The sequence below is a fragment of the Pinus tabuliformis genome, chromosome 7 (assembly GCF_031772625.1).
Source record: "Pinus tabuliformis cultivar Carrire ecotype Pingquan chromosome 7, CPIR1, whole genome shotgun sequence".
Lineage (NCBI taxonomy): Eukaryota > Viridiplantae > Streptophyta > Pinopsida > Pinales > Pinaceae > Pinus > Pinus tabuliformis.
The window spans coordinates 595,508,067-595,525,523 of NC_142293.1; the positions used below are offsets into that span (position 1 = coordinate 595,508,067).

The window sequence follows — 17,457 nt, forward strand, 5'->3', positions numbered from 1 at the left end:
ACCTATAAGAGAGGAGACAAAGAAATATTCCTTCAGAAGTTCATCTACAATCTCATCAAGTTTAGATTCCTTGGTCTTCTTATGTGGTAGATGCTCATCATCATCATCATCAACATTGGCTATTGATGCATGTTGCTTTCCCTTCTTTTTCTAAGGACACTTGGAGGCATAGTGACCAAATGTATGACATTTGAAGCACCTAATATTTGAAAGATCCTTCTTCTTATCTTGAACTGGAGTTGATTTTCCACCTATATTCTTCTTATCAAAGTTTCTTCTTCCTTTTCCTTTCCTTGCATGAGTTGCAAGGGCTTGAGTTTCTTCATCATGAGGTCTCTACAAGTTGTTCTTGGACAACAATCTAGCCTCCTCTTGGACACAATCAGTGGAAAGTTGATCAAACATGGGTAGCCCATCCTGTGCACAAATACCCTGCATAAATGGATCCCATGAAGAAGGAAATCCATTAAGAGTCACTGTAACAAGCTCTACATGATCAATGGTATCTCCAATGGCTCTAAGTTGATCTCTCAACTAGGAGACTCTCATGTGATAAGTGGCAATTGAAATTGATCTAGACATCATGATACTACGGAGTTGATGCCTTAAAACCACTTTCCTACTAGTGTTATTACCCTCGAATAATCCCACCAATGCATCATACATCTCTTTGGCAATCTTCAACTCAGAGACATGGAATCAAATGATCCTTCATGGAATCTATCAGTATCCTCTTAGCCTTTACCTCATTATTCTTATTCTTGGCTTTCTCCTTAACCCCCTCTGGTTTCGGGACATTTTCCTTCACATGATTTTGAAGCTCATTTTCATCCAAGGCAAGGAGTATCCTAGTCTTCCAAGATCTGGAATTTGTAGCACCATCCCACCTATCTCATGCTTTGAGATTGAGCACCATTTTGACAAGAGATATGAAATCTGATTAAGTTGCTTGAACAATGAAATCTGAGGCTAGTCAATGGCTGATCTTTAACAAAGCTTTGATACCATGCTGAAATTCTATGTCAAGTGCAGTAGAATACATTTTTTTGTTCTGATAGTTACTTCCTCATGATTTTCAACCAGTCTTTTTCAAGCTACTGATATCATTGAATAATTACACAAAATTTGAACTATAAATGCAAAGAAAATATTAAAGATCATAGCAATACATTCATGCACAATAGACAATTTTTACCCTGGGAAACCCAACCTTGGGAGAAAACCCAATAATCTTTTCTTGAGGAGAAATCGTCTTTTCAGCCAGGTTTACATATAAAAAACTTATCTAGAAATTTATGCCAATAATACAAATCAAATACTAGTCAAACCTAGTCAAACTACAGTTTAGTCAACATTGGTCAAATAATAAAAGGTCAACTCTGTGGTCAAACTTTAGCCCTATAGTCAAGGTCCACAATCAATCTGCATGTGTGACCTGCAATCAACTCACATGCGAATCTGTATGCAAGGCAATCAAACTTAGTCAAAGATTGATCAAACAACAACAATCGACATTAGTCAAAGCTCAGTTAAGCTTTAGTCAATGCATCTTAATCAAACTCATCCTTCTTCACATGTGCAACCTCCAAGAGATATAGAAATGATAAAAATGATGTCCAACAACATATTTCTCCTTAGCTAAATTTCTCCTCCAATAGAAAAGATCAATGAGCTTGCTATGTTGATGATTTTCCCTTCACATGCTTGTTTATTTATATAGAGCTTTAATGTTGAGTGGAGACCCATTAAGGGGTACCTCATCACAAGAAACCCCTTCATTAATGGAGCATACATCACAACTCAACATTAGCGTAGAATCGTTTACCCCACTGTTGGATGAAAAACCCCAATCAATAAACAATTTAAGCACACTATAAAAAAATATATCACTACACCATGGAGCTAATGTGAGTACCGTGGGTCATTCACCCTTAACCAAATCAACATGGCCCCATGGGTGAATGTATCATTCTTCCCTAGTCAAATCAGCATGAGCCCATGGAAGAATGTCTACTAGATGCTGCGAAAAAAACAAAATATCTTAGTGTGAATACTGCTACCACAACATTGAAGTTGTCTCACTTAGACCTTAAAATGGACATACACATAGCATATGTTGTATGAATACAATTACCCTAGACTGGAGTTGACTTAAATAGACCTTGAATGGACATATACATATCTTAATGAGAATAAAATTACCACAAGGATGGGGTTGATAGTAACAAGCTAACTTGTAGATAATATTTATTATGATTATTGAATAAGATATGGATTTGATGATTACAATAACCCTTGTGATGCTTTACTATATAGTATTGACTAGACACGAGGTGAAAGGGTACATTCCCTTTGACTATTCATTTATAATTAATTAATTAATTATTATTATAAACAAAATTTTTGTTATTATGTTTATAACATTGATTCACTTGGACCTTAAATGGATATATGCATAACATATCTTGATGTGAATACAACTACCACAATATTAGAGTTGACACACATGGACATTGAGACACATTCAAGGATTGAACCACTTCATCATGATACCACTTAATACAAGTCTAAACAAGTATTTTAACTCTACTTATCTCCTTGAATTGATAATATACTTGTAATTGATATACAATGCTATAATTATTTTCATTTTTCTGGAGTAAAAATATTCTTTGTTATATGTTGTTTCATAATGTCACTGATATATATATATATATGATGAGGAGGAGATTGTTACAAATGAGGGCCCACTTATATACTTGGAAAAGTGCCCCTTTATGAAAGGTCATGTCCTTAGAGATATAATCTTTTGTACTAATCACTAATCACTAATTAACCATTATTATTATTATAAAATTTAATTAATTAATTAATTTTTAAATGTCAATTTAACATGGTAATTAGCAAATGTCAACGCTTTAAATTTAATTTTTTGAAGTCGATAAAAATAGAAAGAATATTATTCAGTGGATCAATATATATTGATTGCAATTTTCCTTTCTTAGTTTTGTATTGTCAATTAGGCATAGATACTACAAGCTAATGATAGTTGCTTTCCAATATATTCCTACCTCTGATGAATAAATAATGTCCAACCCCTGGTACATCGCATGCTTTATATACGTACATCAATTTATACAACTCAAATCAATAAAATACAGGTCATTATTTATTCAAGCCAACCAACTCGTCAAAATTGAAATCGAATCTTTATGCACACATTTTACACCTTCTACAGCCTTTCCCAAGGGCAAGAAAGGTTGTAGCTCCTAAATTGCTAATCCCAACCAAATAATGAGTGTAGAAAGTATTTACAGCTTCTTATAATCATTAATGGTGGCCTATATTTTCCCTACTAAAATCCTTGAATACAGGCCAAGGAATTTTGCACTTGTTTACAGTTATTGATATACTATAGCAGCTTAACAAGGGCAAACACTATTTAAACATATAAAAAATTGAGAATACAGGCCAATACTATTATGCTATTACCGACTTTCTCATCTGACTGATCTCAGGTTTTCCCGTCTTAAAATAGAGGGTGAAGAATGTTTTTTCAGTTCATCTAGTAATGAGCCAAGTAATTGTGAAAGCTCTTTCGCAGCATCTTCATGTGGAAGTACTATGGTTTCTTGAGTGAAGGGTACAAACTGCGACATGTAATTCTTCTTTGAAGTTGTTGGGTCTTTGCGTCTACGAAAATAGGTCTCTTGGCTGCCTGCCAAAACATTAAGTAACTGGCCTTCTCTGTCCACATGTATAATATTATCAAGAGAAATCTCTTGTTGGATACTCCAGTCAGGTCCTCCTGGCATGTTATTCTCAGGGGAAGCTGCTGCAGCTATGCATGCACTCTTGACTTTCAATAGAAGTCTCTCAGTTAAAACAATGAATAACCCAGGAAACCCCAGAGCAATGCAAGTCACTAAAACCTGTAAAAATATTTTGCATCAGAAACAATGTAGAGTTGATAATACGCAATACAATTGTAATTGCATCTTCCAACCATTGACATTTCCAGAATGAGAAATACCTCATCCTTGAGTCTCTTGCTTTCCACCTCTTGCAGTACTGCAGTGCCAACAGCCTCCTCCCATGAGTAAGGGAGCAAGGGAGAATCTCTTACCAGAGGTCTTGGAAATCGTACACGAAAATGGTTCAGCTGACTCGGATTACTACGATTCCGGATGCTTTGAGCCGTTCTTCCAGAAACTTCTAGGATGCTAACAACAGGTCTTGCAATAAGCCCAGCTGCTCCAACTGCTATGCCTGCATATGTCAGAGGTGAAACTTTGGTTACAGTCAGTACACTTTTGTGCCACTGATGTTTAGACCGGTCATCCTATATATTGACTTAATTAGGCCCAAAAGTTCTGTTTTGATTTAAAAAAAATGAAGAAAAGATGCAATGTGATCCATATTACATAGCTTTCAAAGTATTTCTGCTTGGACCCTCCGATTGCAAAAGAGAGAAATTAAAGAACTTAGATATCGGAGTGAAAAGGCTCCATCTCTTAACCAAGACGAAGCTCAACATTCAAGAGCTTAAGAATAAGTGTTTGTTAGCACTTGTAGCAAGTCTAGTTTATGTGTAGAATTCCCACACTAATGATGATTCCAATTTTGAAGGGGTCCCTGTTATAAGTCTTACAATGATGTGCAGATAAATTTTTATGTCCTAAAGGACAAATTACATTTCACAGAAAAGAATAATATTCACAATATTCACATTAGAAAAACCGACCCAAGATCCAAAACGAGAACTAGAAAAAATGACCATATCCATGACTCTCTAGTGGTGAAAAGTGTCATTAGGTTCAGACAATTCCTAGGCTGCAAAAACAATGGAATATGCATTGCAGCATAGGCACATCACAATATTTAATGACTATTTGACAAGAAAAATGTAAATTAAGGATCACGCTGTACTTTCTACTTTCTGAAACAAAACATTTTAAAAAGCACTGCTGTTAGTGACTTGCCTGAAGGAATTACCAGTCTCACTCTTCATGTTGCAAGTTTCACAATTTAACTAATGTTTTCAAGGCAGTACATTTTTTGTAACTGACCTGAAAGAATGCCTGGAAGTCCATGCTTCTCTGCTCCTCTTATAGGTGATTGAAGGAGCCCTGTCAAGCCCTGCTCAAATTTCCACAGAACATTACGTTATACAATATACTTAGTAAGAAAGCCTAACTATTTCTTATTTTTTGGTATAAGGATACGAAAGAGTAAATAATAATAATAAATCTGGTACTAAACCCAACTGGTATTTTCCCTTCAAAAATCAAAGAGCTGGTTAATTTTTAAGGAAAAGCATTTAGATGATAAACAACAATAAGACACGATATTATATGAGTACTTTGCTACATACAACTATAATAAGCAGCAAAGGCAAATATTGACAAATTAGAAACTTAGGAAGTTAATTCACAGAATAGCTGAGAGCTTTGCCTTATTGCTTCCTCGATGATGCACCTGGCAAGGAAGCTTTCTCCAATCTTTCCATTGAAGTATATAATAAGCAACCATGTAAGGCTACCCACTATAAGTTATGCTTCCTCCCAAGATTTTGAGAAAACTCCATTGAATGTCTTTTTGAAATTGATGAAATGACCCACTTGAATCATTCCCAACAGTTTATTCTACTGTACAAAAAATTACAAAGATGGTAAAAAAGGCTCCACATCATGGTTTATTAACTGGGTCCACAAAGTTTGAGCAACTTTATCACAGGAACCTACATTTCAACACAAGTGAATTAAATCTAGAAAACATTCCTATGGAAGCAAATATCACTTTCTACAAGAGAAACAAAAAATAAATACATTTTGGATGTAGGATAAACTTTTTCTCATGCACTGCCTATTATATGTAATGTACTCAATATCCTCTGTGCACTTTGAGGATATGTGGTACTTCTGTTAACCATCCAAATTTGTGGAAATTTTACTAAGGAACCAAACTAACTATTCTGTCATTAACTAATTGCTATCAAAAGGCTTTATATTATAGATTTATGAACCTAAATGCAACCATTTAATTATTCATCAACTCATACATTACAAATCCAGTTTGCAAAATTGGAGTTCAGAAACTTCCAAAGCCATTTTGAGGCATCAAGATTCAAGACCTTGTATGTGAAAGTAATGCCTCCCAGAAGTTGACCTACCTTATTGAAACGTATGGTACGAGTGGATGCCACATCGGCACCCCATTACTCATACATGTGGGGCTACCTTCGAGAACATTCTAGAAGGTCCAAAGCCTTATCATAATTGAGGGTTGAAGAAGTAAAAAACCCTACCCCTAGACGGCTAATGGGCTATGTTAAACACTGAGCCACTGGGAGGAGAAGGGGTTCCATTCTTTAGAATTGTATCTTGTTCCATAGGTTATAGCTCAAAATGCCACTCCCCTAAGTCCATTAGAGAAGCAACACAGAAAGAAGCCTGAAATGCAACACCAACTTCATGGAAACCCTATAAAAAATCAAGTTTTGGCCCTCCAACACCCCTAGGAGATTGGCAAAAGGTGTTTCAACACCCCAATTGGCCTAACAATAAGATTTGGATGCTCCAAACAATCAGATACATAGCATTGATATGGCTAGGGTTGGTACATGGATAAGGGTTGACAAGGTCAAAAAGTGATCAAGTTTCAAGATAAGGATGAAAGGACCGAATCAAACTCAGTCAAAAAATGTGTGTGTAAGAGTGGTGTCCTATAAGAATATCAAAGGAAGAGGAGGATTGTGTAGTAGAATTCAGGCCACAATGTCAAAAGGTAACTCCATCGTGGGTTCCCATTCCCTTGTAAGTGCATTTTTATAATTGAACCAAAGAGAGAAAAGGATAGGCCTCACTTTCTACCTAGGTTTCCTCCTGTATTGGGTTTCCTAGGATAAATTTGGTGTTCATTTGTGTGGATGGTGTCTTTATCTGGCTGTTCTTTCCATTTTTTTTTCACTTAGTTCATTAATTTGAGCAAAACTAATAGTGATTTAATTTAGGATCTAACTAATTTGCATAATCTAAGATTTGTGGGAAATTGCAGGATCCAAGAATTGGCTTTAGAAGAAAGTCATAGAACCCTAGCCATGGCAGATGAGTCTTTTCAGAAGAACCCTCAAGATCTAGTGGAAGAGATATTTGTGGGGTCGGAAGAGCAAGTTGCTAATATTTTTTGCAATAAGGCACTCCTCATGGCAGCTCTAGCAAGCAAACTCAAACCATTTCGGGAGGCTGCAAGATCTGATTCAAAGATCAGATTAAAGGGGAAATTGGGAAGAAATGAAGACCCCAAAAAAGGAGTCAAGGAAAGCTCCATCCTCCATCCGACTAGAAAGCTCATCTGCTGTTGCTGGTGTATGCTCTGATACAAAGTGAAAAATTGATAAAAGTATCGCTTATTGCAATCAACCGGTAATTATCCAATGTATTTAATTTTGAGAAAGAATATTTTACTGCAAATACTGAATAAAAACATGATTGCAATATTCACCTAAATAAACTGTTGAAACTCTGAGAAAAACCATGGACAAAATGGACACAAATATTTTTGGACAAAACGTCCCTGGAAAAACCCCGAAGGGGAACCAGTGTTGAATTTTGTAACTACAGTCGGTCTTCATAATGTATATTTTAGCCCTTGATGTATTTATATTCATCAATGCAAAGCATGTTCTTCATGCTAGAGTCAAAAGAAAAAAAATATCTTTGAGTTATGCCCTTATGGATCTTTAAAAGAGAAAATTTTGAATTTTGAAATTGAACTTTTGGCTCTAAAACTAGTTAGGTCAGCCCTCCTACAAGTCAAGTTGGCCGAGGCAGAAGAGGCATCCATTTGACCCAACTGATCACTATATAAAGATAGTTTAACCTCGTCCTCGAGGCAACAATTCAGCCTCGCAAGACAAAGAATCTTTTGGGCGTCCAACCAAAGGACATGTTGGACGAAATGAAGCACAAATTTGATCTTTCTCTCTCTATATAGCTCGAATGTGTGTTGGATATCTCTCTCTGCTCGCATAAGTTTCTGGACAGGTTACATTTGCGAGGCCAAATTTTCTTGACAGTTGCGAGAGAAGCAACCAATCTAGGCTATGCAGAGCCCAGTAGAGACAACGCAGAGGCTAGAGGGACTACGTCATCCACGCAGACGCTGCTGGAGTGATGCAGAGGGTCCCAAAGGCTGCGCAGTGCATCAGAGGGCTAACGCAGAGAGTCCTAGGGCTGACGCAGGTCAACAGGAGGCTAATGCAGAGGTCAGAAGGGCCAGCGCTGAGCTTCAGTAGTGCCGGAGAGGGTTTCGTGGGACAGGTTTTCTGAATACCTTTTTCCAAATATAGAGGTATTGCTTCCATGTATTTTTCTCTGTCAGGTGAGCCAATTAGGCACCCAGTTGTACGTAGAAAGACTGCATAATAATATAACCCTCAGAATAACTGCACCGGTTTTCCTGCATTGGGTTTCTCCAGGGACATTTGTCCAAAAATAATGTGTCACTTGTGTGCTTGTTTTCTTTCAATTGTTGATCTGTAGATGTTGTCACTGTATTGTATTTATTTCGGTATTTAAATGTATTAAATAACTTTTCGTATTTAAACAAGCAGAAAAAATAAACGAGCAGAATACAGATTAATTTTCTAACAAATAGACTTAGAAAATTCAACAAGGTATCAGAGGGTGGTTGCAGATCACAGGAAAGTTGAAGGCATTAGCTGAGCAAAGCATTTGCAGCAGAATCAGCTGTCCCGAGTGACAGTAGTTGATCCTTGCAGAAGCAATAGAGGAAGGGTTGACACAGAGGAAATGCATCATTGGTCTGGGTCAGAGAGAGGCCAGTGCAGAGGTTGAGGAGGGTAGAGCGAGGCTCACACAGAGGCCAAGAGGGCTGATGCAGTTGGCTAAGGGAGCTATGTTGCCGATGCCGAGATTGCGCAAAGCTAAGAGGCTCAATCCTTTAGTTGTCGGGGCGAAGGAAGCTGTCGGCAGTTTGCGGGAGCGAAGCTGGTGGGGTACTGTGGTTAGAACAATACCTAACAAGGCAAGACCAAGGTAGAGGGAGTTGCTGCCGAGGTGGATTTCTAGCCACGGAATCCGGATCAGTGTTGCAGTTGCACAGACGTTCGGAGAGGGGCAACTTGATGTTGGTAGAAGGATTTCCAAGAATGAAATCAGGACTCAAAGGGAGTCTAGAAGAGAACTTCCAGACGGGAAGTAGAGAGACTCAGCAGGAGTCGAACCAAGAACTTCCAGGCGGGAAGTAGAAAGACTCAACAGGAGTCGAATAGCGGACTTCTAGGAGGGAAGTAGAAAGACTCAGAGGAGTCGACAGAAGAGCAGCCATATGGCCGTGAATGCGCTGAGAGATCAGGACAGGCTGGACGGAGCGTCCAACTTTGTGGTTTGGAAGGCCAGGATCTTGTCCATTCTAGACAGACATTGTATCAAGGGCTTTGCCTTGAGAGTCATGACTATGCCAGTTGACCCGGTAGCTAATGAAAGGTACGAGGAGGCAATGGCTAAGGCAAAGTGTATCATCCTTGATGGGGTCAAGGATCATGTGGTCCCACATATTGCTGAGAAGGAAACGACAAAGGAGATGTGGGACACTTTGAAGACATTGTACCAGCATACTTTCGTGTAGAGGAAGATGCTCTTGGAGAATCAGCTAAGGTCATACCAGATGCAGAAGGGAGAGCAGATAGATGTCTTCCTCGGTCGGTTGAAGGAGATCCGTGACCAACTAACTTCCATAGGGGCCACGCCGGATCAGGAGTTGATGGTAAGGACCGCACTTAACACAGTCTCTGAGGATTGGGAGACATTTGTCCAGAGCATACTGGGCAGGACGAGTCTTCCAGATTGGGAAGAACTGTGGGCAACTCTTCATCAAGAAGAGATCAGACAGCTGACCTAGACGAGGAGTAGCAGTAAAGGGGTCAGGATCAAGAAGGAAGAGGAAGAGGATGCAGCTCTAGCATTTGCGGGAAAGCAGGAGAAGAGGAAGAAGAAGGACCTCTCCAAGGTCAAGTGCTTCCATTGTGGGGAACTAGGTCACTATGCAAACTAGTGTCCAAGGAAGAAAAGTAAGGGAGAGGCTTCTAACTCGAAGGCAGCACCAACAAGGGTGGAGAAAGAAGTCGAGGAGGGTGACGATTGTGCCATGAGTGCTCATGTGCCACTTGAGAAGAAGTGGGGAGACAACGAGCTGTAGTTAGGACAACTACAAGTGATGAGGGGCAGGATCCTTGAGGTACCCAACCTCTTGGATTATACTTGCTACGGGAGCCCTGAAGAGGAGTAGCAAGATTGGCGGATGTAGGTATAGACGGATGCGGATGAAGCAACAGAGAGTGCTACAGTGCAAGAGTCCTCGAGCAACGTGAAGCTAGCAGACTACAACAGTGAGAGAGGCACGGGAGTGTTGCAACGGTGCAGGATGGCACAGAGAGGTGTGCAACGGTGCGAGATGTAGGGAGTTGTTGCAACAGTGCAAAGGTCAGTAGAGGGAGCACTTGTTAGCGGCAGAGAGAGCTTCAGCATCAGGAGTGTTTGTAGCCTAACGGGGATGTCAAAAGTTGGGTGGATCCGCTACTTGCTTCTCAGTAACTAAGTTGTAGTGCAGTAGCACAATGCAGCATGATGAGAGGGGGATGTAGTGCAGATACAGTGTTGGGAGATTGGACCAGCAACAGCACGGATTCAGAGGGAGTTATCGTACGGATGCAGCAGTGGTAGTGGCAGGGCCATGGGCAGTAGTATAGGATGCAACAGTGCAAAAGATGTTGGGCGGGGAGGCCTAGCATCAACACAAGTACCAGTGCCAGATAATCAGAGTGATGCTCAGGGAGGAGTATTACTAGAGCACAGTCCTTGCTAAGAGGGAGTGTTGATTTGAGGTAGCATCGAATGTGCTCTAGCCATGAAAATTGGTGGAGAGGCTAAAGCGCATGAGATCTCCGAGACCAGAAATGGTTTGGACAGATTGTACTCAGTTTGGGAGATATTAAAATAATTAATATTTATAATGGAGTTCCTAAGTCTAAATTTTGGAAAAATAAAATATTAATGGGTAATAATATAAAATTGGGTTAGAAGGTTCCAAAAGTCATGGATCAAGCCAAATCTAATCTTAGCCGTTGATTAGAGATTTAATCTTAGTCGTTGAAGGACCAACAAGAAAAGTATAAGAGGAGGCTTGAGGGTCAGTTGGAGAACACACCAGAGTGGTCAGTCATTCATTTTGCTAGAGCGAGGTTGCTAAGCAAAGTTGAATCAATGATTAGCAGCGAGGGGCAATGAGTACGAGGCAGAGAGGCAAAGAGAGTACTGAGAGCCCATCGCAGAAGCAGAGAGAGTGAGAGCAGCAACCAGTCCAGGCTATGTAGGGCCCGACAGAGACAGCGCAGAGGCCAGAGGGACTACGTCATCCACGCAGAGGCTGCTGGAGTGATGCAGAGGGTCCCAGGGGCTGCGCAGTGCCTCAGAGGGCTGACGCAGAGGATCCTGGGGTTGACGTAGATCAGCAAGAGGTTGACGCAGGTCAGCAGGGGGCTGACGCAGAGGCCAGAAGGGCCAGCGTTGAGCTTCAGTTGCACTGGAGAGGGTTTCATGGGATAAGTTTTTTGAATACCTGTTTCCGAATATAGAGGTATTGCTGTCGTGTATTTTTCTCTGTCGGGTGAGCCGGTTAGGCCCCCAGTTGTGCTCAGAAAGTCTGCATAATAATATAACCCTCAGAAAAGCTGCACCGATTTTCCGAGGACATTTGTCCAAAAATAATAATCACTTGTGTGCTTTTTTTCTTTCAGTTGTTGATCTGTAGATGTTGTGACTGTATTGTGTTTATTTCGATATTTAAATGTATTAAATAACTTGTTCTAATTTAAACAAGTAGAAGAAATAAACCAACAGAATACAAATTAATTTTTTAACGGATAGACTTAGAAAATTCAACAAATGGTGTGAAACCCCAGTAACCATGATCATGATCTCCAAGGCTGCCCATTGATTTCCTTTATAATCTCTCATTGAGAAATCAACGACCAATATCTATATCTAAAATGATCTAATCAATGGCTAAGATCACTTAGAAACTTTTCTAGAAGTCTCTAGAGGAAAATCGATCATGTCTCAGTTATTACTAATTAATCAATCTATTTCCCTAAGTTAAAACTTAGGAAAATAATTAAAAACTAATTAGTTAATTTAATTAAGGCATTTCCAATCAAAAGAATAATTTGGGCTTGGAGATATTTTATGTTATTGTGTTCCTAGCTTCACTGACACCACCTGAGGCTAGAACCCCTGTTCGAGCTACATCAACCAACAATAAGTATGCAATTCAGATCTTGAGGAGGTTCATGATGGAGGATTGTAGGCCCATGTCTACATTGATGATCACTAACCTGAAGAAGCTAAGTGATTCTGAGGGCAAGTTGGTGGATCCCACACTGTATAGGCAGCTAATAGGTTCCTTGATCAATCTAGTCAACACTAGGCCGAATATCAGTTTTACTGTGAACACACTCAGCCAATTCATGGTGGAGCTGAGATAGGTTCATTGGGTGGCAGTGAAACATCTGTTGAGGTCCCTGTGAGGTACAGTGGACTTTGGACTAAGATATGCCAGAGTTAGTGGAGTGGAGCTACAAGAGTACACATATTTTGATTGGGTTGGGAGAGTTGTGGACAAAAACCCATGTCTGGATATTGTTTCAGCTTGGGATCAACCATGATCTCATGGTATAGCGGGAGGTAGCAGTTAGTGGCACTTAGTTCAAGAGAGGTAAAGTACATGGCAGCAAGTATGGCAAGTTGTGAGGTAGTGTGGCTTCACAGGATGCTTGCAGGATTATTTGGTCTAGAAATGGGGCCAACAGTGGTTCACTGTGATAATCAAAGTTGCATTAAGCTCTCTAGAAATCTTGTGATTTATGACAAGTCCAAACAGATTGAGCTCAAATATCACTTCATCATAGATAGAATTCAGAGAGGTGTTGTAAGATTGTAATACATTTCCATAGAGCAGCAGGTGGCATATATTCTCACTAAGCCTCTAGTGAAAGGGAAGCTTGTGAACTATCGAGATAAGCTGAGGGTGGTAAAAAATCCCTTCCTTGCTAGGAAGGAGTGTTAAATTTTATAGTAGCTTCAAAAGGTATTTTGCATAGGCTTGGTGCCTTAGCATGTGTAAGATGATTTATTGTCTCTTTGTTAATTTTCCAGTGTTCTATGCTATAACAGTGACTTATTCCAATTTCTTCAATCAATTAGCAATCACTTTATCCAATATTCAATCTTTCAACGACAATAAGCAATTGTACATAGAAAAGTACTTCAAATGCATTAGAAGACACCTAAGAACATGAAAACAAGAGAGGCACAAGATTTGGTCGATGTAGGGAAAAACCCTACAAGGGGGAAACCCCTTCCAATTATTTTTCTATTAGATTGTCATCAAATATTCAGCAGAGAGATACAGCGCTTCAATTCACCAACAAGGAGTCAAAAACAAACTTTTGACTATCCAACAAAACCAACCAATATCAAATAAACAAGCCCAATAGCCAAATCTGGTCAACACGTCAAATCTAGTCAAAGTCAACAACAAAAATAAGTCAACAGTCAACAGTCCTCCATAGAGATTGATCAAACCAACACTAAATTCGACCTTCAAAAATCTGTCAAAGGCAGTGAATGTAATCAAATTATAGCCCATGCAAATTCAGTGAAAGTCCACCTTTGACCTACGGAAACCCTAGGTGTAGACCTTTGATCAACATGGGTCAAAGTGCCCAGAAAAATTCGGCTTCTACACAAATCAATTCGGCCTCGCAAAATCAAAATTTTCCAAATCAAAGCAAGTAAAAACCGGTAAACAACTAGTCAAATTTGTCCCAATCGGAGAGTCAACACATAAAGTTAGAATTGCCTCCTTCCCTTCACATGTGTGAGCTCGGGCCTCTCAATTGCAAACCTATGAGAACCAAACAAAAGAAGAGAGATTAGATGTGATGTGTTAATGATGCTCCAAAGTGATGTGACATGTGGTCACTGGTGTACTCATATGTGTTGGAAGAGGACGAATTTCCTTGCCTAGGTCGACTTGTACTTTTGTGCACGTGGGTTTCACCTCAAAAATTATATTTTTCCTTTACCAATTTAAATTCTTCCAAGGGCTAGAAGGGATCTTTCTTGATGAAGAATATTCTCCAAAGGAGGGAATTTATCCCTGAGCTACCAAATCAACACTCCCTCTCAACTACGGAGAAATTTATGACTACATCATAAGTCTATCATCAATATCATATCTCATCTCTGTTGATCTCTGCTCATTTGTTGATCATTCTCGAATCTAAAGAAGAATCATCATACGGGAGCTTCAGCTGCCACCCTATATCCAAAGACAATAGGAAAGATACCACTTATTGTGGGAGGTAAGGATCGCACACATCCTAATATCCGCTGATCTAGACAAAAGGTAGGATACCACTTACCATGAGAGATAAGGATCACACACATCCTTATTGTCTAGTGATAATAGGCAGAATACCACTAACCATTAAAGGTAAGGATCGCACGCACCCTATCTACTAATCTTCCCATCTTGACCCTCAACAATCAAGTGGTAGAACAACTGCATCTCATCACTTGAGCAAGATACCACTTACCATAAATGGCAAGGATCACACTTAATCTCAAGTTACTTCACCCATTGGCCAGATGGGTGGCAATCCAACTGGCCCAACTTGTGGTAGGATGCATACTGGGGTATACTCTATCCAATTCAATAAACATGATAGGGGGAGATACCCAACTTTCCATAGATGGCAAGGATCACACACCCTATAAGAAGAATAAGCAGGATACCATGTACCATGAAAGATAAGGATCGTACACATCCTATTGTCTAGAGTTCCCTCAACCCTAGGAGCTCTTCAATGTTATTCCTCACCCCAAGAGCCTAGAAAGGGGGGAGGAGCATAACTCAGTGTTCTCGATCAGTTGTGACCCTTGTCCAGGAGAGTCACATCCATCAGTCCAAGCTACTCTTTGAAGAACAATAACTTCCCTTTCGATAAAGCTTTGGTGAGAATTTCTACTATTTTCTCATTAGTCGAAATGTGATGGAGTTTTACAGCTCTTCTCTGCACCATGTCTTGAATATAGTGGTATCAGATCTCAATATGTTTGGACCTGTCATGAAAAACAGGGTTCTCTGAAAGCAGCACCCCACTCTTGTCACAAAATATCATTGTCATATCCAGTACTTGCTCAAACAACTCTCCAAAGAGCTTCCTCAACCAAACTGCCTCACAACTAGCCATGCTAGCAACAATATACTCTGCCTCAGTTGTGCTTAGAGCAACGCATTTTCTTCCTGCTCATCCAAGATATCATGGCTGATCCCAAACTAAAGCAACAACCTGATGTGCTCTTCCTATCAACAACGTTTTCGGCCTAGTCAACAACGGTGTATCCATTTAGTCTCACATCTTCGGCAAGATATCTCAGTCCAAGATTAATTGTCCCATGTAAGTATCTCAGCACATGCTTAGCAGCAATCCAATGTGCATGTAGAGGCTCTGTCATAAAATGACTCAAAGCGTTAACTGCAAAACATATGTCCAATCGAGTGTTCACGAGAAACATCAATGCTCCAATCAACTGTAAATATTCAAAAGGATTCACCACATAGGGTCCTGCAGCTTCTCCACATAGTTTCTTGAAGTTCATCTCCATAGGTGTGGAGATGGACTTGCATTCAACCATACCAAATCTCTCAAGCAACTTCACAACATATTTTCCTTTTGAAAGGAAAATCTCACTAGGCCTCAACCATATCTCTAAGCCTAGGAAGTAATGCATCAATCCAAGGTCCATCTCAAATTCAGAGGCCAGCTCCCTCTTACATTCGAGAATCAGAGGCTCACCACCTATCAAGAATAGAACATCAACATATAATACTAAAATGAAAGGCATACCTTGGACTACTTTGAAGTAGAGGTTCAGGTCAACACTACTTCTTGTGCATCCAAGCTTTATGAGGTAGTTATCAATGTGGGCATTGTGAAAATTTGAAGTTCTGAATCCTACTATAGTAACTGATAATATTTTTTCCATTTCTTAAATTACTTAAACAAATTATCTGCAGTTTTCTACGGAAAATATCAAAATACATACATTGCAGCCTTCACAAATAAAATTCCGCGGAAAGTAAATACAAGGAAATTACTAGCACATATATAAGCACAATGACAGTTATTTTTGGACAATTATCCCTAGAAAAACCCAATGTGGGAAAACTGGTGCAAAAGATGGGGGTTTCTTTTATTAATCTTCAGCAATAATTTTTGTACAAGACGCGGATAGACAAAATAGAGGAAGAATCACTAAGAGAAACTTACTGGTGAATTTCTCACTTCACAACGTTTTTCGGACCTCGAAGAAGACCTTCCCTTTTGCTGGCCTTTCTATGTCACCCTTTGCGCAATGACTATGTAGGCCTTGCGGTAACTCTTTGCATCCCTCCTCTATGTTGCCCCCTCCAGATTTTTCCTGCACTCTCAGACTATGTTGATGCCCTCTCTAGCCAAACTTCAACCACTGAGAAAATCGATCTACTTGAGCAACTGAGTATCTGCCCTGGTGTGTTCTCCATTTACCCATCGACTTCTTCTTATAATCTTCTGTTGGAGCACCAATGACCAAGAGGAGTAGACCCTACTGCAGCAAGCTAGTCTTTGCTGTCCTGAAGATGTTGAAGATAGGAGTAAACCCCTTCTCCCTTCTACATCAATGTCCACTGCAACTTTTGTTCTAAGTACATCTTCCGTTGTTCCAAAGAACCTTCATAGAGTGAAGACAAAGCTTCCCACATTTCTCGGGTTGTATCTTTGCCCTGCAAGTGTGAGACCAGATGATCTCGAACTCCATCGAGTATGAACCTCTTCGCCTTTCCCTGCTCGGCCTTGTACTTCTTCTTTTGATCGTCGTCTGCGGGAACAACAACAACACTTTTGACGTAAGCTTCGAGATCATACTCCTCCAGAGCAGCAAAGATTCTGATCTTCCATATGACATAGTTGGAAGCTCCTTCCAACCTGTCCTATTCTCTGAGCCCATGTGATGTCATCTCACCCAAACTGTCGAATTGACTCCTCTAGTCACTGTGCAACACTGGTCTGCTGCCCAGCCAGTGAAAAATTCAAACTTTTGGCGAGAAAAGTCCTCTGAGGAGAAAATTCCCCTTCTATGTGTCTTTGCTCTTTTCTGATGGATTTCTGCCCCCGCAAAAATTGCGCCCTTCAAGAACTGATTTGAGCCTCTGCGTCACTCCCTTTGCTTCTGCAAGCTCACGAACCGGAAATCGCACCTCTCTGTCAACTCTCTCAAAGAGAGATTTCCTCGGAATCTCTGTTTTCTCGGCAAGGACTGCACAATCCCT

General features: G+C 40.0%; 1 protein-coding gene across 1 annotated transcript in view; it reads right to left on the reverse strand.

Annotated features, from left to right (window-relative positions):
• Positions 1-3,147: 3,147 nt before the first annotated feature.
• LOC149248834 (uncharacterized) overlaps positions 3,148-17,457 on the reverse strand; it is a 265,848-nt gene continuing 251,538 nt past the window's right edge. The window contains exons 29-31 of the mRNA XM_089451173.1: positions 5,070-5,139; positions 4,034-4,269; positions 3,148-3,932 (exon numbers count right to left, since the gene is read on the reverse strand). Of these exons, the coding sequence (XP_089307299.1) occupies positions 3,501-3,932; positions 4,034-4,269; positions 5,070-5,139 (738 nt within the window). The 3' untranslated portion in view covers positions 3,148-3,500. The remainder of the gene's footprint in view (positions 3,933-4,033; positions 4,270-5,069; positions 5,140-17,457) is intronic.